The 22079-nt window shown below is 51.3% G+C and overlaps 1 protein-coding gene across 1 annotated transcript; it reads right to left on the bottom strand.

Moving 5' to 3' along the window:
* Positions 1 to 556: 556 nt before the first annotated feature.
* FBXO46 (F-box protein 46) lies at positions 557 to 14204 on the bottom strand. Its single transcript, XM_053401843.1, has 2 exons — positions 13911 to 14204; positions 557 to 2825 (listed from the first exon to the last, which is right to left on the bottom strand). The coding sequence occupies exon 2, from the start codon at positions 2734 to 2736 to the stop codon at positions 727 to 729; it is 2010 nt and encodes a 669-aa protein (XP_053257818.1). The 5' UTR covers positions 2737 to 2825; positions 13911 to 14204; the 3' UTR covers positions 557 to 726.
* Positions 14205 to 22079: the final 7875 nt, after the last annotated feature.

Here is a 22079-nt window from a genome sequence, read left to right as displayed (position 1 = left end):
GGGCAGTGCAGGTATGCCACCAGGAAACCGCAGCACACTTTGCCTCTGGTTCCTACAGTCAGCCGTGAGGCTGCATTCTCGATTGACACAAGGATGGGCACAAATAGTTCTGCGAGCCTTGCATGGGTACCACCAGCGACGTCACGTCAGGAGAGCAAATATCCCCAGATATCTGGAAGCTCAGGAAAGGTCCTATTTTTCAAAAACAGGGGTGGGACAGAGGCAACTCGAAGATTTTTCACATCATCTCCCTAACACCAGGGACCAGAAACTTGCTGCCCTCCAGAGGGAGCCAAGAGCATGATGGGAGTTGGAGCTGGACAATGCCTTCAGGTCTGTAGCTTACCCCTTCCCCTCCCTTAAACCTGGAGATGAGCTGCAATGGCTGGAAGAGAAAACAGGTGCTCATTTTAATCCCCGCCACCCACGATTGCCCTTTTCGTTTCTAGGGGCCCTTAGACGTAGATTTTAGTTTCTACTTTCCCATATGTTGGCTTTTTGGCGCCCCCCCCCTTCTGTAACTGGGGGCAGGCAAGAAATCAAACCCAAACGGGGAAACGCAACCAAATGCAATTTTTTTTTTTGAAAAAAACAACCCTCAACACAACAAAAATCCTGTAAAACACAATCACACCACACCCTCTTGCACACCCGAGGAAAGCGGAGAAGAGGGGGAGGCGCTCCTTCTTCTTCGCCTCGCCCCCCGTCCCCGCCGGGCTCTGCCCCTCACCTCCCGTCCTCCCTCCGGGCCGCCCTCTCCCTCAGCATGTCGCAAGGCTGCACCCAGTTGTTGTCGTGCAGTCCCACACGGCAGCCCGGCGTGTCCTTGTCCGTCCGCCGGCAGCACATCCAGTAGGAGCGTCCGTAAGGCAGGTCGTGATGGTAGGGCTTGGGGTGCCAGCGGCAGAGGGAGACGTCCCCTTTCACGTAGTGCTTCTTGCACTGCTTGCAGGGGTCGTCGCGGTACAGGGGGTCCCGGGTCCAGCGCGAGTCCGTGGCCTGCACGCCAAACGTCTCGATGATGTACTTAAAGTAGTGGCAGGAGCACTTTAAGGCGGCCAGCGACTGCGTCGGCAGGTAGCTGAAGATCTTCACCATGATATGGTCCGGGAGGAGCAGCATGTACTGCCGGGGCTCCAGCAGACGCTGGATCTTGAAGCGGATCTCGAGGAAGTCGTGCGAGACGTGACGGTAGAGGCGGCAGAGCGAGGTGTCCGCGGACGTCGGCTCCAGGCCAGGCCCGTCGGCTCTCTCCAGGCCGCCCTCGCCGCCGCCGGCAGGGTCCAGAAAAGCGCCGTCCACGTCCCGGCCGTCCTCCTGCCGAGGCACCTGGGCGTGCAGGAAGAAGAGCTGGCCCGGCGGCGGGTCGTCGCACGCCGAGCACAGCCCCTCTTGCGTGGGCGAGCCCACCGTCAGGCAGACCGTCTCCTCCTTCATATTCTTGGTGCTGTCCTTGCCGAAGAAGACGCACTGGTCCACCACGCCGGTGACCACCACGTCGACATGGAAGCCGGAGACGCAGTCACGAGCCACCGAGGCGGCGGGGCCTCCCGCCTTCTCTCCGCCGCCCCGGCCGCCCTCCGCGATGGCGTCCAGCTTGCCGGAGCCGCCGGGGCTCTCCCGGCAAGTCATCTCCACGTCCGGGGGCTCGCTGGCGACCCCGTCGGCCCCTTTCGGGGAGGCGTTGGCCAGCAGGAAGTCCACATTGTTGGGGAGTGTGTCCCGCGAGGGGCTGATGAGCTGGTAGAGGTCGCATGTGATCTTGTCCTTAGCGCGGGCGGCGCTACCCGTGGGCGACCCGCCGCAGCTCATGAACATGCAGTTGGGGCGGGCGCCCTGGCCGCCCTCGGTGGGCGAGCGCGGGTCGCGGCTGCTGGAGATGCGGAAGGCGATGCGCACCTCGCCGGGGCTGTGCTGGGAGTTGGCCACGCATTCAGGAGACTCCCGGCACAGGCCGTTGGGGCGCAGGACGCTCCGCTCTCGCTGCTGCGACTCAAAGTGGGCCACCGCCTCCGCCACCCGGCTGCAGTCCGAACTGCCTCCGGGAGAAGGCGCCCTCTTCTCCTCGCCCTCCTGCTCTGCCGACACGAAGACCATGGGGGACGGCGGCGCGGCCGGCACGCTCGGCCTGGGGTAGTTCTGCAACGCCAGGGCGGTGCGCTGCTCCACCAAGGCCACCATCTCAGCCACCGAGAGCAGGTCAGTGGAGTCTCCGCCCGCCGGCTCGGCATGGGACTCGGGGCAAAGGCACACATCCTCCGCTTCCTTGCTGCTGCTGCCGGCGTCCTTCGCCTTGACCGGGCAGGCCTTGCTCTTACCAGGGTCGTGGGACCTCCGCCGCCGCTTGGCCTTGGAGCTGTCACTCCCCCAGTTGCCCTTGACCTTCATGGCGCTGGCTCGGCTGCCGCTGCTGCACTGATGGGCCACAAAGAAGGCAATCTTCTCCTTGGTGTTTCCCGGCTTGATCACGTACCACGTGTCCAAGAGCACCCGGCCCTCCTCCACCTGGCTGGGGCTGGGGGAGACCGTGGGGGGCGGCGGGGGCGGAGGCGGCGGGGCAGGGGGCGTGTTTTCAGAGCAGGCTTCGCCGCCGCCTTCTTCTTCTTCCTTGGCTTTGCAGGCAAAGTCCCCAAAGGTCTTCTTCACCTGGCCTCCAGGGCACTGCTTGTTCTGGGAGTAGGTGCCGAAAGGCCGCGGGCACCATAGCTGGATGTGGGAGAAGGTGTTCTGATCCATCACTGTCTCATGGCAAGGGGGCAGGGGGGAAGGCAGCCCTTCCTTTCCCCTAGCTCATGGATGCGCAGCTCGTGGGGCCTCGGAGGTGCCTAGGGGAAGAGGAAAAGAAGAGACATCAGCCGGCTTGCAATCGCAACAGGCGCGTGCTTTCTTTCTGCACAAGGATGTAATGAGGGGTGCAGAATTCAGCTTTCCGGCAGGCGGGAGAGGAAATAAGCTTTCCGGTTTTGAAAAGGCACCCTCAGGTTTCTAGCCCTCATGGTGTGAAAGCAAAAGGGCAACCGTTAGCAGTATGTCAGGAGCCACACAATAGACCGCTGCATTGTTCCTTACCTAGTACCAAACTGTGGGACAGCATAATAAGAATACACCATGCCTGCATAGCTCAGTTGGTTAGAGCGTGGAGCTGATAATGCCAAGGTTGCAGGTTCGATCCCTGTGTGGGATAGCTGAATATGCTTGCCTTGCAGGGGGTTAGACTAGATGATCCTCAGGTCCCAACTCTGCAATTCTATTATTATTCGACTGTTATTTTAATCCCACATTGTATTTCAGACCCATAGTATATCTATCTACCTAGCTAGCTACCTAGATCCATCACAGAACGGGGTGTGGCACCAGAAATGGTGATTTCTCAAAAGTTATTATTATTATTATTATTTTGTTATTTATCATATTTGCATACCGCCCTATACCCGTAGATCTTGGGGCAGTTCATGACACAAAACTGCAATATGAAAAACACAGCGTACGAAATACAAATACCACCCCCCCCCTTCCACGACACATTTTAAAAGGGCATCGGATCTCAACCAGCCAAAGGCCTGGTTGAAGAGGAACCTTTTCGACTGGTGCCTAGTGAAGCTACCACGTGAGCATCCCACAAGTGGGGAGCCACTGCGGAAAAGGCCCCGTTCTGTGGGGCCCATACATACGGGGGCCATTCCCTCAACCCCGGCAAACTGAAAATCAACATTTTGGTTTCAAGTCTCTGGATCTCATGATTGAAGCAAAGAAAGGCGACGAACTGGCAAAGGTTGCAGAAGCGTTTGGGGGGGGGGAAGGCGTCGGGAGGCCTGAATCGCTCTCTCGGAGCCCCTCCACCCACTGCGTTCATACACCAGCGACTACCTGCTCTAGTCATCTCCCGCTTGGACTACTGCAATGCGCTCTACGTGGGGCTACCTTTGAAGGTGACCCGGAAGCTGCAATTAATCCAGAATGTGGCAGCTAGACTGGTGACTGGGAGCGGCCACCGAGACCACATAACACCGGTCCTGAGAGATCTGCATTGGCTCCCAGTACGTTTCCGAGCACAATTCAAAGTGTTGGTGCTGACCTTTAAAGCCCTCAACGGCCTCGGTCCTGTATACCTGAAGGAGCGTCTCCACCCCCATCGTTCAGCCCGGACACTGAGGTCCAGCGCCGAGGGCCTTCTGGCGGTTCCCTCATTGCAAGAAGTGAGGTTAGAGGGAACCAGAGAGAGGGCCTTCTCGGTAGTGGCGCCCCTCCTGTGGAACACCTCCCCTTTAGATGTGAAGGAAATAAGCAGCTATCCTATCTTTAAGAGACACCTGAAGTTTTTAATATTTAATGCTGTACAGTGTTACCTCAGGTTACATACGCTTCATGTTACACACGCTTCAGGTTACAGACTCCGCTAACCCAGAAATAGTGCTTCAGGTTAAGAACTTTGCTTCAGGATGAGAACAGAAATCGTGCTCTGGCAGCAGCAGGAGGCCCCATTAGCTAAAGTGGTGCTTCAGGTTAAGAACAGTTTCAGGTTAAGAACGGACCTCCGGTACGAATTAAGTACTTAACCTGAGGTACCACTGTACTGTTTTTAACATTTGATTGGGAGCTGCCCAGAGTGGCTGGGGAAACTCAGCCAGATGGGCGGGGTATAAATAATAATAATAATAATAATATTACTATTATTATTATTATTATTATTATTATTATTATTATTATACCTGAGTTCCTCACCCCATGCACACCTTTGTCCCTGGACAAAGCTTCCTCACCTGCTTCCCCACCCCACAGTCTGACCAGCTGTGGGCGACGCAGGCTGTTCCCCATCCACCCCTAAGAGTCTGCTCTCTGGCTGGCCAGCTCAGGTTCTGCTGCATAATTTACTCCAGGCTTACAAGGGAAGAAGGGAGGCTTGACGAGATTACGGATCCTATTACAGTGTCATAAAGGGCAGGACAGAGGCAGCCGCTGCGGCACAGATGGGGCTGGCTGGCTGGGGAGGCAGCTGAAGGGCCAGCTGTCTGGGCAGGAGCTATGGGGCAGAGAGGCTCAACAGTGGGGGCAAGGACAGCAGTACAGTGTTTCAGGGAAGTTGCCCCCTGTTACCGCCCGACTTCGTCGGCGGGGCATTTTTAATTTTCGCTTTGCATTTGTACCCCACTTTCCGAACAACGAACACCGAGCTCAGAGCTCACAGTTGTGTCAGAAAACAAGCGTCGCAATTCCCGCTATAAGTCTCCGGGGTTCCTCGCAAAAATGCTTTGAGAAAAGGTGGGTCCAGTGGGCTGGACCCCAAACAATGAGTCCAAAAAATGATCGTTTATGCTGAATTAAGATAGCCTATCCAAAAAATTAGGGACGCGGGCGGCGTTGTGGGTTAAACCACAGAGCCTAGGGCTTGCCAATCAGAAGGTCGGCGGTTCGAATCCCCGTGACGGGGTGAGCGCCCATTGCTTGGTCCCTGCTCCTGCCAACCTAGCAGTTCGAAAGCACTTCAAAGTGCAAGTAGATAAATAGGTACCGCTCCGGTGGGAAGGTAAACGGCGTTTCCATGCGCTGCTCTGGTTCGCCAGAAGCGGCTTAGTCATGCTGGCCACATGACCCGGAAGCTGTATGCTGGCTCCCTCAGCCAGTAAAGCGAGATGAGCGCCGCAACCCCAGAGTCGGCCACGACTGGACCTAATGGTCAGGGGCCCCTTTACCTTTACTATCCAAAAAATTAAAGAACAAACCAAGGAAAAAATTCATTTCAAAATGGGAAGTATTTAAAATATACCTGAAAATTAATAATACTGACCTAAAATCCGTAGCGGCATTTGAATAACTCCAGCAATATCGTTTACTAGTTATACGATTTAACATATTTTGAACATGTTTTGAGTAATAAAATGTATTGGCAGTAAAGAATGGTAAATTGATTTATGGAGTAGATGGGAAGCCAGGTTTAAAAAGAAGAGACTATGACAGTGTAAGGATTATGAAATTTATATTAATTCTCTATGAATGGTGTGACTAATGGTACTTTCACTTTGGTTAATTTTGTTCTTTTTTGTTTTGTGTTGACCAAATAAAATAATTAAAATTAAAATTAAATTAAAATAGAGAGAGAGAAAGCAGTGGGCTAGGACAGGGCTCCCCCAAACTTTGGGGGACGTTTGGCACTTCCGGAAATCTGGGTCAAAGGAGGGAGGGAGGGAGAACCACGCATAGCACCTTGAGCTCACCGGAGGAGAAGATGGGATAGAAATGCAATAGGCAAACAAATCAAAATAAAAATATGTTATCAGTGCCCACCTAGGAAATTGGCATGTGATGGGAGGGGGAGTCTTCCAGCCCCAGAGATGCAAAGCTGCACACACAGGCTCATATTAGTTATTTCCTTCTTTCTTTGAAATCTTGCCAGAGCTTTTAAGGAAGGCCCACAAAGCAAGCTCACCCTGGCCACCCACCTCGTGTGGGTTGGGGCCGCCTCCCAACACCGGAACGATCAGAGGCATGAAACAGGATTAAAGGCCTCTGGGTTCCCGTATTAAAGCTCACAATCATCCCCTTGCCCAGAGAGTCAGGAGCGACAGATTCATTTGCACAGAGGAAAGTACAAAGGTTTGTGCAGAGTGCAGTACAGTGTCCTCCTTTCCCCCCCATCTTAACGCAGGTGGCGCTGTGGTCTAAGCTACAGAGCCTAGGGCTTGCCGATCAGAAGGTCGGCGGTTCAAATCCCCATGACAGGGTGAGCTCCTGTTGCTCGGTCCCTGCTCCTGCCAACCTAGCAGTTTGAAAGCACGTTAAAGTGCAAGTAGATAAATAGGTACCATTCCAGTGGGAAGGTAAACGGCATTTCCATGCGCTGCTCTGGTTCTCCAGAAGCGGCTTAGTCATGCTGGCCACATGACCCGGAAGCTGTATGCCGGCTCCCTCAGCCAGTAAAGCGAGATGAGTGCCGCAACCCCAGAGTCGTCCACGACTGGACTTAACGGTCAGGGGTCCCTTTACCTTTACATATTCGCTCCTCTTCACCCAGTTAACTGAAGGAGAGCAAAACCAAATTCAAAAAGTAGATCCACTCCACTTTGCCAATTTGCAAGTGCTTTTTTCGGGAAGAGAAGAGTGGTGCATAGGGGCAGATAACTCCAGATGTGTCCCAGTCAGCAGGGCCAATGGTCTGGGATGATGGGAACTCTAGTCCAAAACATCTGGAGGATGGTACCCACAGGACTAGCAAACCAACCTGCAAATATCAGGAATGCCTCCGGAGCAGCTGAAATTGCTGTTGCCCGTCTCTGTTATGTCCACATTTAGGGCTGGGCGTATCTGGTTTTCAACAGCACGATATATCACCAGCTAAACATCATGATATATATCACAATGTCTGATTGTGATATATATCACGATACTATATAACCCTCTGGTTACGTAAACTTCGGGATGCGCGCACAGCAAACCTGGAAGTATTTTACTGGGTTTTGATGCGCACGCATGCGCAGAAGTGATCCTCCAGCTGCAAAAACCTTGGGATCCGGCCAGACTTCCGGAACGGATCCTGCCTGCAACTGGAGGTACCACTGTAATAAGCTATGGAGAGGCCTTGGCTGGCTTCACGGCTTTTCCCACATTGTGATTTTTGCATCGCACACACAAACACATCACGATTTGCAATACAATGCCAGGTCAAGAGTTATGAAACCAGTGTCATGATATAACTTGAAACCGGTTAATAATAATAATAATAATAATAATAATAATAATAATAATAATAATTTATTATTTGTACCCCGCCCATCTGGCTGGGTTTCCCCAGCCACTCTGGGCGGCTTCCAACAAAGATGAAAAATACACTAAAATGTCACATATTAAAAACTTCCCTGAACAGGGCTGCCTTCAGATGTCTTCTGAATGTCAGGTAGTTGTTTATCGCTTTGACATCTGATGGGAGGGCGTTCCACAGGGCGGGCGCCACTACCGAGAAGGCCTTCTGCCTGGTTCCCTGTAACTTGGCCTCTCGCAGTGAGGGAACCGCCAGAAGGCCCTCGGAGCTGGATCTCAGTGTCCGGGCAGAACGATGGGGGTGGAGACGCTCCTTCAGATATACTGGGCCGAGGCCGTTTAGGGCTTTAAAGGTCAGCACTAACACTTTGAATTGTGCTTGGAAACGTACTGGGAGCCAATGTAGGTCTTTCAAGACCGGTGTTATATGGTCTCGGCGGCCGCTCCCAGTCACCAGTCTAGCTGCCGCATTCTGGATTAGTTGTAGTTTCTGGGTCACCTTCAAAGGTAGCCCCACGTAGAGCGCATTGCCGGTTTGGGACAATATATCACCCAGCCCTAACACACATCCTGATTCGTGATATATTGACAGGTGAAACCGTTATCGCAATACAATGGTACCTCGGGATGAGAACGGGATCCGTTCCGGAGCCCCGTTCACATCCTGAACAGAATGTAAGACGCGTCTGTGGGTCATGTTTTGCCACTTCCGCACATGCGCGTGACGTCATTTTGACCGTCTGCGCATGCGCAAGCGGCGAAACCCGGAAATAACGCGCTCCGTTACTTCCAGGTCGCCGCAGAGCACAACCCGAAAATACTTATCCTGAAGCGTATATATCCCGAGATATGACTGTATGGACTTCAAACTGGTTTTGGACAATATATCAATACACTGACCAGCCCTATGCACTTTAACTCTCAATATTTTTTTTGCTTCTGAGCTTTTAGCACAAGGAGGTGGTTGCTGCTGATGCAAATAGGTCTGACATGAGGACAGGGATGGGTGCAAATGCCACAGAGGTCAAAAGCAATGATGTTTATCCATGTGAGATGTTTTCCCCCAACCTGGTGCCCTCTGTATGCTTTGGATAAGAACTCCTGCCAGCCTAAGTCAGCACTGCCCAGGAGAGCCAGGTGGGTGAAGACTGATCTCTGCAGACCCTAGAGGCACTTTGAGAATAGGAGGGGCACGTCAGCTCAAAGCCTGCAAGTTCCTCCAAGACCACCTATCACTTTACCCTTCCTCCTAAGCTTTTTGGTGGCGCCGGCCAAACTTATGGAGTAACAGCGATTCCACAGGAGAAAACAGGCAGGCAAAATTGCACCCAAGCAGGATGCTAATAAGAGCGGTGGACTCGTAATCTGGTGAACCGGGTTCGCTTCCCCACTCCTCCACATGAAGCTTGGGCCAGTCACACTTCTCTGAAGTCTCTCAGCCCCACTCACCTCACAGAGTGTTTGTTGTGGGGGAGGAAGGGAAAGGAGATTGTTAGCCGCTTTGAGACTCTTGAAGGGGAGTGAAAGGCGGGATATCAAATCCAAACTCCTCTTCTTCCTCAACCTCGGCCCTCCAGATGTTTTGAGACTACAGTTCCCAGCATCCCTGAGCACTGGTCCTGCTAGCTAGGGATCATGGGAGTTGTAGGCCAAAAAACATCAGGAGGGCCAAGGTTGAGGAAGCCGGCCCTAGGCCTTAGGTACTTGTAAGGCCAGGCTTGTGGGAAGCCTGCACATGACTAACAAAATTCTACTTCTCAAAGTAGCTGGACCATTCCAGATTGCAGGATTTTTTTGTGGAGGAGGCGTCTCATGGCTGAATGCTTCCCCACACAAAAAAAATTATGTGCACACAGAAAATGGACATATCAGGGAAAGCAAGTAGATGCAAGACTTCTCCAGAGTTTTTGCAGAGGATTTTCCCCCTGCCCACATTCCATGAACCGGGGTCCCCCATCGCCAGGGATATTGGATGCCCCCCCAAAAAAAGCACTCCTATGCAGATAATCTGCAAAAGTCAACTGGCACCAGAGTATTTTCCACTGCCCCTCCATCCAGGGCAAAGGGCACCTTTTCCCACCCGAGGGCAGCGTCCCCTTTGGGGTGGCCTTCCGAGGGTGCAAAGAGGATGCAGGGAAGGGGGCCAAAGCAACCGATGCAAATTTCACCTTCGTAAGGCAAGGTAGAGGGACACGGGTGGCGCTGTGGGTTAAATCACAGAGCCTAGGGCTTGCCGATCAGAAGGTCGGCGGTTCAAATCCCCGTGACGGGGTGAACTCCTGTTATTCGGTCCCTGCTCCTGCCAACCTAGCAGTTCAAAAGCACACCTGTGTAAGTAGATATATAGGTACCACTCCGGCGGGAAAGTAAATGGCGTTTCCGTGCGCTGCTCTGGTTCGCCAGAAGCGGCTTAGTCATGCTGGCCACATGACCCGGAAGCTGTACGCCGGCTCCCTCGGCCAGTAAAGCGAGATGAGCGCCGCAACCCCAGAGTCGGCCACGACTGGACCTAATGGTCAGGGGTCCCTTTACCTTAAAGCAAGGTAGTTTCTGCAGGTGCTCCCACACCCCTCTCCATCATCATCCCCCACTTGCAAGCCGGAGGAACGGTCAGAGTTCAAGGGCAAATTTCTAGCAAAGGAAGAAACACTTGGGGTGCAAAGCAAGGCGCTGAGGAATGCTGCCTGGGGAAAGTTCAGAGAGGCGTGGAGGGCCACTTCTGGCCCCTGAGCCACAGGTTCCCTATCCCTACCTTAGAAAGCAATATCATTTTAGCATGCATATTTTACTGGCCAAAGCTAAAAAAATTGCAGCTCTCAAGTTGCTCCAACATTGCTTTTGCACTAGGCATCCACCTGTCGCTTGATTATTATTTGCTTAAAGGTAAAGGGACCCCTGACCATTAGGTATCAGTCATGGCTGACTCTGGGGTTGCGGCACTCATCTCGCTTTATTGGCTGAGGGAGCCGGCGTACAGCTTCCGGGTCATGTGGCCAGCATGACTAAGCCGCTTCTGGCGTACCAGAGCAGCGCACGGAAACGCCGTTTACCTTCCCGCCAGAGTGGTAGCTATTTATCTACTTGCACTTTGTGCTTTTGAACTGCTAGGTTGGCAAGAGCCGGGACCGAGACAGGAGCTCACCCCGTCATGGGGATTCGAACCGCCGACCTTCTGATTGGCAAGTCCTAGGCTCTGTGGTTTAACCCACAGCGCCATCGCGTCCCTATATTATTTGCTTACTCGTTGCATTTATCACCCACCTGTTTCGCTCCACGGAGCTCAAGGCGGAGTATGCAATTCTCCATCTCCACATTTAATCCTCACCCTGGAGGAGACCCTTGAGAGTCCCATGGACTGCAAGAAGATCAGACCTCTCCATTCTGAAGGAAATCAGCCCTGGGTGCTCACTGGAAGGACAGATCCTGAAGCTGAGGCTCCAGTACTTTGGCCACCTCATGAGAATTCGAGAAGACTCCCTGGAAAAGACCCTGATGTTGGGGAAGATGGAGGGCACAAGGAGAAGGGGACGACGGAGGACGAGATGGTGGGACAGTGTTCTCAAAGCTCCCAGCATGAGTTTGACCAAACTGCGGGAGGCAGTGGAAGACAGGAGTGCCTGGTGTGCTCTGGTCCAGGGGGTCACGAAGAGTCCGACATGACTAAACGACTAAACAACAACAACAACCCTGCGAGGTAGGTGAAGCTGAGAGGTGCCGTGACTGGCCCAAGGTCAGCCGATGAGCTGCAGGGATTTGAACCCTGGTCTTGCAGGACATTGCCCAACCCTTTCACCACTTGGCTAATGTTGTGTTACTAATATAGGACACATCATTGGCTAAGGCGCACTGTTAATAACAAACTTCTTAAATGGATTTTGTTTCCCCCACATGGGGAAAAAGAGCACCGGCCAGTTATGCGGGAAACTTTTCTGTTTGGGGATATTTCCCGTAGCTACACTTTGACCCCTTGCAAAACAGGCTTCAGAGGGGAGAGTGAATTATGTGCAACACCCAAACGACATCAGTGTTAGAAATTAGGCAGGAGTCAGACGCGTTTTGCAACTGACACGGGTCCAACTGCACCCCCATGGAGATCTCGGGATGGCAAGTTGACAAAAGACATCTCTGTTGGCCCCTCCGGCTTTCTTGAGCCTATTAACTGCATTTACATCACACCCTTTTCTCCAAGGGGTACATGGTTCCACACACACACCCCAGTTAGTCCCCACGACGACCCTGTGAGGTAGGCTAAGAGGCTGCGACTGACTCCAAGGTCACCCAGCGAGCTTCCTGAGTGGGGATTTGAACCCTGATCTCCCAGGTCTTAGCCTGACACTCTAACCAATACACCACACTGGCTTCCCACAGCTCTTCTGCTACGGGGCAGCTATATAAATTAAGTAGGTAAATAAATACAGTGGTACCTCGGTTGCATACGCTTCAGGTTACATACGCTTCAGTTTACAGACTCCGCTAGCCCAGAAATAGTACCTCGGGTTAAGAACTTTGCTTCAGGATGAGAACAGACATCGCACAGCGGCAGCGCGGCAGCAGCAGGAGGCCCCATTAGCTAAAGTGGTGCTTCAGGTTAAGAACAGTTTCAGGTTAAGAACGGACCCCCGGAACGAATTAAGTACGTAACCAGAGGTACCACTGTAGGTAAATAAATACAGTGGTACCTCTGGTTGGAAACGGAATCCATCCGGAGCCCCGTTTGCAACCTGAGCAGAACGCAACCCACGTCTGCGCGGGTCACAATTCGCCGCTTCTGCGCATGACGTCATTTTGAGTGTCTGCGCATGCGCGAGCGGCGAAACCTGGAAGTAACCCTTCCACGTCGGGACGCAACCTGAAAACACTCAACCTGAAGCAAACGCAACACGAGGTATGACTATATGGGGGAAGCAAAATGTCAGTTAGAGAAGGATCTGAAATATTTTCCTTGAAGCTTGAATTTTTTTTTGTTCTAGGTTGTTTTATATGATGTTTTAATGTTTGGAAACCACTTTAGATAGATGATAGATAGATAGAGAAACAGATGAATTAAATGAACAACAACAGCAAAAACAAACCCCACTGGTGGGGGAGGAAATGGTGCCCAGACATTCTGTTGTGACTCCTGTAACCTAGGTTTAAGGTGCCATTTGTCGATTAGCTGATGCACCTGAATTTCTAACCCTGCTTGGGACAATTGCACCCAACGTTCATGAATGAATGGAGTCATGTGAAATAACTACGGACAGGTAGACACAGACACACACTTCCAAGGTTGCCCCCAACCACCAATCGACTTGCCGCCCCACCTGCTCAGAGTCCCCAAACTGGCAGTCTGCCCAAGGCTGGCTTCTACTTCTGAAGCGCAAGGGTGCTGCCTCGCTTATAGCCGAAATAGCAGACCGAACCCCCTTTTCTTAAGACAAATGGGGCAAACGGAGGTTATGTTCTATGTCTGCCTCTCCCCACTGCCCTCTTGCGAAGTCATCCAAATCCTAGGGAAGTCCACGTGGGGAGAGTTGGGGGGCAGCAGCGCTGGCCAACCCGGGGCTCTCCAGGACCCCAGGGTGGCGAGCGCCGCCTTTGAGGGGTTTGCAAGAGGAAGCCCACCAGAGTCAACAGGTTTGAGGGGTGCCACCCACTTTCCTGGCCACCCACCCGTGCATAAAACCCCTGGGGAGTCTTCACACCCACCCTCCACCTCCTGCGCTGACTTGGGCCATGAAGACAAACTTGGGTGCTGTCCCCCTTCCCCCCGCAGCTTCTGGGATCTAGCTCTGCCAGGACCCCGATCCTTTTACTAAAATAATAAGGGAGGGGAGCAAGCACTTGTGGAGTCTACAAAGGGAACAATGTCCTTCCAGGATGGGTGGGAGCCCAGCATCGACAACACCGCCCCGTGCAAGGTGTCAACTCACCCGGGCAAGCGCCCAGGGGATAGTTCCGCACCCCTTGCACCCCAGCGCCAAGGCTGCAATCCGCAACACAGCTCTTTGCAAAGAAGAGAGGGGGGAAAGTCATGCATTTTGGGGGAAAGGGGGGCGGCGAAGCCTCGCCAGGCCAAGAGTCCCTCTCCAGGATCTCAGCTCAAGAATCCATCTGCACCCCAAGAGAGGGGGGGCGGGAAAGGGCAACAACCGCACACCATCTCCCAGGGTTCTTACCTGTTACTCCCAAGCCTGGGGTGGGCGGAGTGGGTGTGATCTGGAGGCGGCCTCCGCTGAAACCTACATCCCTGCTTTGGGGCCTGGGAAAACCAGCATGAAATAAAACAAAACAGATCCACAGGTTGCAAAGGATGTTTTTCCTTTCGTTTTTTTCTTACCCCCCCCTTTTGTTTTTTTGCAAACACTGCTTAGAAAAGGGGGGAGGATCAGTTTGTAAAAAAGAAAAGCAGGGAGAGATATTGGGATTTTGCAAGCAATCAAAGCTCCCCCCCCCTTTTGCTCTCTCTCTCTCTCTGTGTGTGTGTGTGTGTGTTACTGCTCCCTTAAAGGGCCAGCAGGCCCATTCCACCGGCCCCTACATGCCCCCCCTTGCAATACAATAGGGACCTTTAATCCATCAGATTGCAACTCTCCCTCCTGCCCCCCCCTCCGCGCACCATCCGCGGGGCTCAGCCATTTGTTGACAGGCATATGCATGGCGCCCGGCAGCCAATCGGAGGGCCGCGTTTGGGGCATGCCCATATATGGATGACAGCAGAGTCTCAGCCTACCCAGGCTTGTTGTTTTGCGTGTGTGTGTGTTTTTTAAATCCCCACTCCCTGCAAGGGACCGTCTACAAAGTGCAGAATGGAAAGCAGGAGGAAGAATAAGGAGGGGACTCCAAGGGAGCAGCGATCATTCCCGAGCCTGACCGAACCATCGGAAAGAATGCAAACCCAGGATAAATAAATAAGTTCTGGGGCCCAAAGCTCTCAGGATGACAGGGAGGGGAATTGTCGCTGATGGGAAACTCTGTATATACTCAGGGGGCTAAATATGCTAAACCCCATATTTAAAAGACAACAATAATAAAATAATAATAATAATGATGATGATGATGATGATGTTATTTTATTTATATCCTGCCCTCGCCAGCCGAAGCTGGGCTCAGCGTGGCTAACAGCAATAAAAGTAACACAAAACAAAACAATTTTTTTTCCTTCCAGTAGCACCTTAAAGACCAACTAAGTTAGTTATTGGTATGAGCTTTTGTGTGCATGCACACTTCTTCAGATACACACTATCTGTAACTAAAAGTAACACAGTTTACATAAAATCATAATCATTTAATTGAAATACATTCTAAAATCAATTCATTCTAAAATCAAGAGTCAAATTCATGGCAACCATTGGGCTAGAGTTCTGTGAGGATTACCGAAGGAGGGGGTCAGACTGTGCCTTGGCCAAAGGCCTGGTGGAACAGCTCTGTCTTGCAGGCCCTGCGGAAAGATGTCAAGTCCCGCAGGGCCCTGGTCTCTTGGGACAGAGCGTTCCACTAGATTGGGGCCACAACCGAAAAAGCCCTGGCTCTGGTCGAGGCCAGCCTAACCTTCCTGTGGTGCTGAGGGTGTTCTCCTCCTTGCCATTGTAACTGAAAAAAATGGTCTCATGTTTTCTTTTAAATGCCAGGTTTGGCAAGGGGCTGCGAAACAACAGCAGGAAGAGTGCCCCTGAGCACATACAGAGTTTCTCAGTGGTGACAAAACAGAGCCTCTCTGGTGTCCTGAGAGCTTTCAAAGCAAGCCTTAGCCCCTCAACTTGTTTATTTATTGTAAGCAATGACAAACCTAGACGGCATCTTATAAAGCAGAGACATCACCTTTCCAACAAAGGTCCGTATACTTAAAGCTATGGTTTTCCCAGTAGTGATGTATGGAAGTGAGAGCTGGACCATAAAGAAGGCTGATTGCCGAAGAATTGATGCTTTTGAATTATGGTGCTGGAGGAGACTCTTGAGAGTCCCATGGACTGCAAGAAGATCAAACCTCTCCATTCTGAAGGAAATCAGCCCTGAGTGCTCACTGGAAGGACAGGTCCTGAAGCTGAGGCTCCAATACTTTGGCCACCTCATGAGAAGAGAAGACTCCCTGGAAAAGACCCTGATGTTGGGAAAGATGGAGGGCACAAGGAGAAGGGGACGACGGAGGACGAGATGGTGCGACAGTGTACTAGAAGCTACCAGCATGAGTTTGACCAAACTGCAGGAGGCAGTGGAAGATAGGTGTGCCTGGCGTGCTCTGCTCCAGGGGGTCACGAAGAGTCGGACACGACTAAACGACTTAACAACAACAACAACAACAAAGATTTGTATTCCTCCCCACCCATTCCTGGCCAACCTTATCAAATAAAATTAAGACCCTAACAAACAAGAGGCAATCGTGATTGGAAATATCAAACAAAGCAATGCAGTTGTTACTGCGTGTCACTTCTGAAGAATGACATCCATAGAATCATAGAACTGTAGTGTTGGAAGAGAGCCGGGGGTCATCCAACCCAACCAGCTGCAACGCAGGAATCTTTTTGCCCAACATGGGGTTCGAACCCACAGCCCTGAGAGTCTCCCACTCCAACAACTTCATGACATTTAAAACACCGTAGTTCTGTGGTTAGAACTTTCCAGGCAGGACTGCAAAAGCAGGAAACCCTGGAGATCTGCTACCAGTCAGGTGGCGACTGAGAAGCACAGACCACGGATCTGATTCAATTATGTTTCCTAGATTCCCTTGATCCTCAGCATCATTGCTCCAGGAACACTGAAAAGTCATTGCCCATCTAGTTCAGAACTGTATGCACTGGCAGGCAGCACCTCCCCAGGGTTTTGGTAACGATTGTATCCCAGCCCTAACTGCAGGGAGTGCCACAACTATGATGCAGAACGTTCTACCCGGACACTGAGGTCCAGCTCCGAGGGCCTTCTGGCGGTTCCCTCCCTGCGAGAAGCCAAGTTACAGGGAACCAGGCAGAGGGCCTTCTCAGTGGTGGTGCCCGCCCTGTGGAACGCCCTCCCATCAGATGTCAAAGAGAAGAACAACTACTAAACTTTTAGAAGACATATGAAGTCAGCCCTGTTTAGGGAAGCTTTTCATGTTTGATGTATTACTGTATTTTAATATTTGGTTTAAAAAAAGCAGAGACATCACCTTGCCAACAAAGGTCCGTATACTTAAAGCTATGGTTTTCCCAGTAGTGATGTATGGAAGTGAGAGCTGGACCATAAAGAAGGCTGATCGCCAAAGAATTGATGCTTTTGAATTATGGTGCTGGAGGAGACTCTTGAGAGTCCCATGGACTGCAAGAAGATCAGACCTCTCCATTCTGAAGGAAATCAGCCTTGAGTGCTCATTGGAAGAACAGATCCTGAAGCTGAGGCTCCAATACTTTGGCCACCTCATGAGAAGAGAAGACTCCCTGGAAAAGACCCTGATGTTGGGAAAGATGGAGGGCACAAGGAGAAGGGGACGACAGAGGACAAGATGGTGGGACAGTGTTCTTGAAGCTCCCAGCATGAGTTTGACCAAACTGTGGGAGGCAGTGGAAGACAGGAGTGCCTGGCGTGCTCTGGTCCAGGGGGTCACGAAGAGGTGGACATGACTAAACGACTAAACAGCAACAATATTTGGTTCGAAGCCGCCCAGAGTGGCTGGGGAAGCCCAGCCAGATGGGCAGGGTATTATTATTATTATTATTATTATTAGGCGAGAGGCGGCACTGAACTTTGGTGTCGTGGGAATTTTGGACCCCGAGGTCTGCCACTGACTTTGGACGCAGTGGACAGGCAGCTATGTGACAATGATTCCAGCTCCAATGAAGAGGGGGTTGTCTCTCACACACACATCGGTGGGTTATTTACTTATTGCATTTAAATCCCAAATTCTACCCAAGGAGTTCCATGGTTCTCCCCCCCCCCCCCGTTTAATCCCCACAACTCTATGAGACAGGCTAGGCTGAGAGATGCAGTGACAAAGTCTCTCTCAGTGAGCTTCACACCCAAGCGGGGGATTTGAACCCTGGCTAAGCAGGCCACAGTCCGATACTCTAACCACTGTGCCACACTGTCGCTCAGAGGTCCCACAATACCAGGTCCATGCACAGCGTGGACAGAGCAAGCACCTATTGCATCTCCCAGCTCCCCAAACCGACGCAATAAATACGGTCCTGTTTCGGATACTGGATATTAAACTGAAAAGAACAGATTCTGCCAGCTTCTTGGAGGAAGAAGGGCACAGGTTTCTAGCTCTCATGCCCATTTGAAAACACACAACCCTCCACAAGGTTAAGGCAACCATTAAAGAAATATCCCAGTGCCTGAACTTTTTTTGTGTTTTAGCTTTCAAGATTCTAGTGGCTCTATTACGTACGAGATACAAGGCTGGGTGGCTGTTTTGGATTCAGAAAAACAATACCTTGTAGTGTTTCAGATTGCAAGCGATTACGACTCCACATAAAATCCTTTATTTCTGGACACTTCCTTTGGTTCCATCTGCTGAATTTTTAACAATTAAATGGACCCCCTGCCCTAGGTAATCACCCCCAAAGCACAAATCCTTTTTTGCATAAAAGTGGGGGGTGGGATTTTATTTTTCTTATTACATTTACCGTATTTTTCGCCCTATAAGACGCACTTTTTCCCCCTCCAAAAATGGAGGGGAAATGTGTGTGCGTCCTATGGGGCAAATGCAGGCTTTTGCTGAAGCTTGGAGAGCGAGAGGGATCAGTGCGCACCGAACCCTCTCTCTCTCCAGGCTTCAGGAAGCTATCCATAAGCCTGGGGAGCCCGCGGGAGTTCAAGCAGGGGTCCCTAGGCTGCGGATAGCTTCCGGAAGCGCAGGGCGCTCTGCTTCAGGGCACCCCGCGCTTCCGGAAGCTATCCGCAGCCTAGGGAGCCCTGCGGGAGTTCCTGCGGCTGGGGGGGGAAATAATTTTTCCCCCTTTATTCCCCCCCCCAAAAAAAACCTAGGTGCGTCCTATGGGCCGGTGCGTCCTATAGGGTGAAAAATATATATTGCTCCTTTTCTCCATGGACACAAAAGATGGCATACAGGATTCTCCGCTTATTCCTGCGAATGTAATTTGCTTTAACTGTTTTTAATACTGCATTTCCGGCCCTGGGACCTGCTGGTGAAGAGCAGGTGATAAATTTTGCTATTACTGTTGCTCATTTTATTTAACCCCACAACAATCGTGTGTGGTAGGCTTAGGCTGAGAGGCAGTGACTGGCCCAAGTCACCCAGTGAACTTCGTGGCTGTGTGAGGATTTGAATTCTGGTCTCCAAGGTCCTAGTCAGATAGTCAGATGATGACTGACCTGTTTGTAGCTGAGATACAAAGCTAACTACAACAGATGCTCTTAAAATGCCCTCAGCTATTTCGTGGTGGGGAGCATTCAGTTCAACAATAACAGTACTGAATAGGGGCCACCTACCTCCCTGAACTGGGACGCGGGTGGCACTGTGGTCTAAACCACAGAGCCTAGGGCTTGCTGATCAGAAGGTCGGCGGTTCGAATCCCTGCGAAGGGGTGAGCTCCCGTTGCTCAGTCCCTGCTCCTGCCAACCTAGCAGTTCAAAAGTACGTCAAAGTGCAAGTAGATAAATAGGTACCACTCTTGCGGGAAGGTAAACAGCGTTTCTGTGCGCTGCTCTGGTTTTGCCAGAAGCGGCTTAGTCATGCTGGCCACAAGACCCGGAAAAACTGTCTGCGGACAAACGTCGGCTCCTTCGGCCAATAAAGCGAGATGAGCGCCGCAACCCCAGAGTCATTCGCAACTGGACTTAACTGTCAAGGGTCCCTTTACCTTCCTGAAAGCTTTGCTACCGCCTCTTATTGAACCCTAGTGTTTTTGAGGTTACCAGCATGAGTTTGACCAAACTGCAGGAGGTAGTGGAGGACAGAGGTGCCTGGTGTGCTCTGGTCCATGGGGTCACGAAGAGTCGGACACGACTAAACGACTAAACAACAACAACAACAACATTTTGCTCACTGAAATGTGATTTGGCGCCTCTGCTCCAATTCACAATATGGTTGCCAAAGTATAACATCTCAGTAACTTGGTATTTTTCTGTCTACATGAAGATTTTGCAAGAGCTACTTCAATATGGTTTCCCGATGTGTCTCATCTTTTTAGCCAACATGCTTTCGCCCCCACCAAATCCCTGTGGCAGTGAGTTCCAAAGATCAATGACGTATTGGGAGAGCATTTTTTGGTTGTTGTTCCTTTCTTAGAACTGTGTCAGTTTCGGTTCCTTTCTTAGAACTGTTTCGGTTTCAGTTGGAGAAGGAAACAGGGATGTGGAACACACAAAAACACTGCCATGCATTTTTCTAACGTGTTGATTGAAAATATATATATCACTGGAATAATCTTCGGAACAGCCATGTAAGATAGGCTGCTCTTATCACATTATGGCAAAAACAGCAGCCTACCTTGAGGAAGCTTTTGCCAACTTAGTCCAGGTGTAGTTCAGATGTTTTGAATTACAATGCCCATCATCCCCATCTAACAGGGAAAGTTGCTCTAAAATTACCTGGGATATTCATAGCCAAGGTAAGAGTGAAACTGGAGACATCCCAGTTCACATGCTTACAATTCAGTTTATATACTTCTACCTGGAACGAAGTGAGTATGGGATTGCAACCACAGCTCTCAACAGCAGCAAGGCCATCTGCTGGTCTGTGGCCAACATTTTGCAAAAGGAGGGACTGCAGGAGGCTCAGATCCAAGAAAGGCTCACAGCCTCACAAACGCCAAAGGTTAAGCATTTCCCGTCCGTACGCAAGGCTCTGCTTCTGGCTCCTCGCCAAACGCAATGCTTGAAATTAAATCTAGCTGTCAAGCGCTTCATCCGCAACCATGTAATTAACCTGTGTAGCTCGCCAACGCAGAAAGAGAGAGGGAGGGAGCAGGGAAAACTTTAGAGGCTGCAAAACTGCTGCAGTTGCGCAAGGGAAGGTGATAACTGCACGGGACGCAGAATTGAACGCTCCGGGGCATTGTCAGACAACCTGACTCACGAGTGCGCCTTTTTAAGTATTTTCAAGGTGCTCTGTTCCGAGGTGCCAATCATCTTTCGCAATGAAGCAGCAGAGAGAGTCTGACAACTCTTTCTGAGCACACCAGGGTGGTTCAGATCCCCAAATAGCCATGTGATGCTCACTGGGGGAGACCTTGTCCCTGCTTCTCTCTGCCAGTTACTGCCCCCCCCCGCCTAAACCTGCCTCACAGGGTTGTTGTTGTGGAGATTAAACAGGAGGGGTGGGAACCATGCAAGCCATCTTGAATTCCCTGGAAAAGGAAGTGATACAGAAATGCAACAAACAAATACAGGGGAGGGAAACAAATAAAGCCCAGCGCTCACAACACATCACAGGCAGAAGTGAAGCCCAAAGGCACTAAAGAAGGTTCAAAAGACAAAATTCCTGATATTGTCCTAAACTCCGGAAGGGGAGAAAATGGATTAAGTAGAGTGGATGAGGGGCTGGGATTTTGTTTCCATCTGAGGCAAGGCCAACTAGTTTTTGGCTTAGGGTGGTATTCCACCACTGTCACCTCATATTTCTCTTGTCTCCGTGTGGATTAGCTACAGCAACCATTTCTTCCACACACCTTTCTTGTTATTGGATTGGCAACATGATGGCTCAGTCACTAGAGCACGCGGCTCTCAACTTCAAGGCTGTGGGTTCAAGCCCCACGTTGGGCAAAAAGATTCCTTGCATTGCAGGAACTCTGCAACCCTCCCAACTCTGCAATTCCATGGTACCTTTTATTTCAAGTGTGCCAGATTGGACCCGCCGCCACCTGCTCACTCCTGGCATATAATCTAGTCGAGATCAGAACTGATCTCCTCCAGAAGCTCGGTTCTGAGACTTCAGTTGCGTCTGTTCCCAACTGAGCGCAGCCGTTTCCCTAGCATCAAAGGGTAAGATTGTACCCAAGAGAAACTATCGTGCCAAAACCTGCGCAGTGTGCCTTCGTGTTTGATTTACAACCAGCGAAAAAACTGATACGCGTTCCCTCCGTCTCCTTTCTACTTCCTTGTCCAGAGCTCGCAGCTCTTCCCCCCCCACCCTTTCCCTATTCCTTTCTCCCATCAAAAGTCAACCCCTCATTGCAGAAGCCCCACCCCGATCCACACAGAGAAAAGCCCCCTGCTTAAACAACGACCACAACATTGAAACAGCTTAGGCATGCCCCGCATGAACAACTGGGGGCTGGCTCCCTCGCCCCCCCTCAGGTGGGTTGCCACCTTTCCTCTCCTTTCAGCTGTACCTGCTCCTGTGCCTTTGACACCAGCAACCTGCCACACACCACGTGGGAGCAGGGCAACATTTCCTCCGTGTCACCCTGCCA

This window comes from Podarcis raffonei, chromosome 8, assembly GCF_027172205.1.
Source record: "Podarcis raffonei isolate rPodRaf1 chromosome 8, rPodRaf1.pri, whole genome shotgun sequence".
Taxonomy (NCBI): domain Eukaryota; kingdom Metazoa; phylum Chordata; class Lepidosauria; order Squamata; family Lacertidae; genus Podarcis; species Podarcis raffonei.
This window is presented reverse-complemented; position numbering and strand designations above follow the sequence as displayed.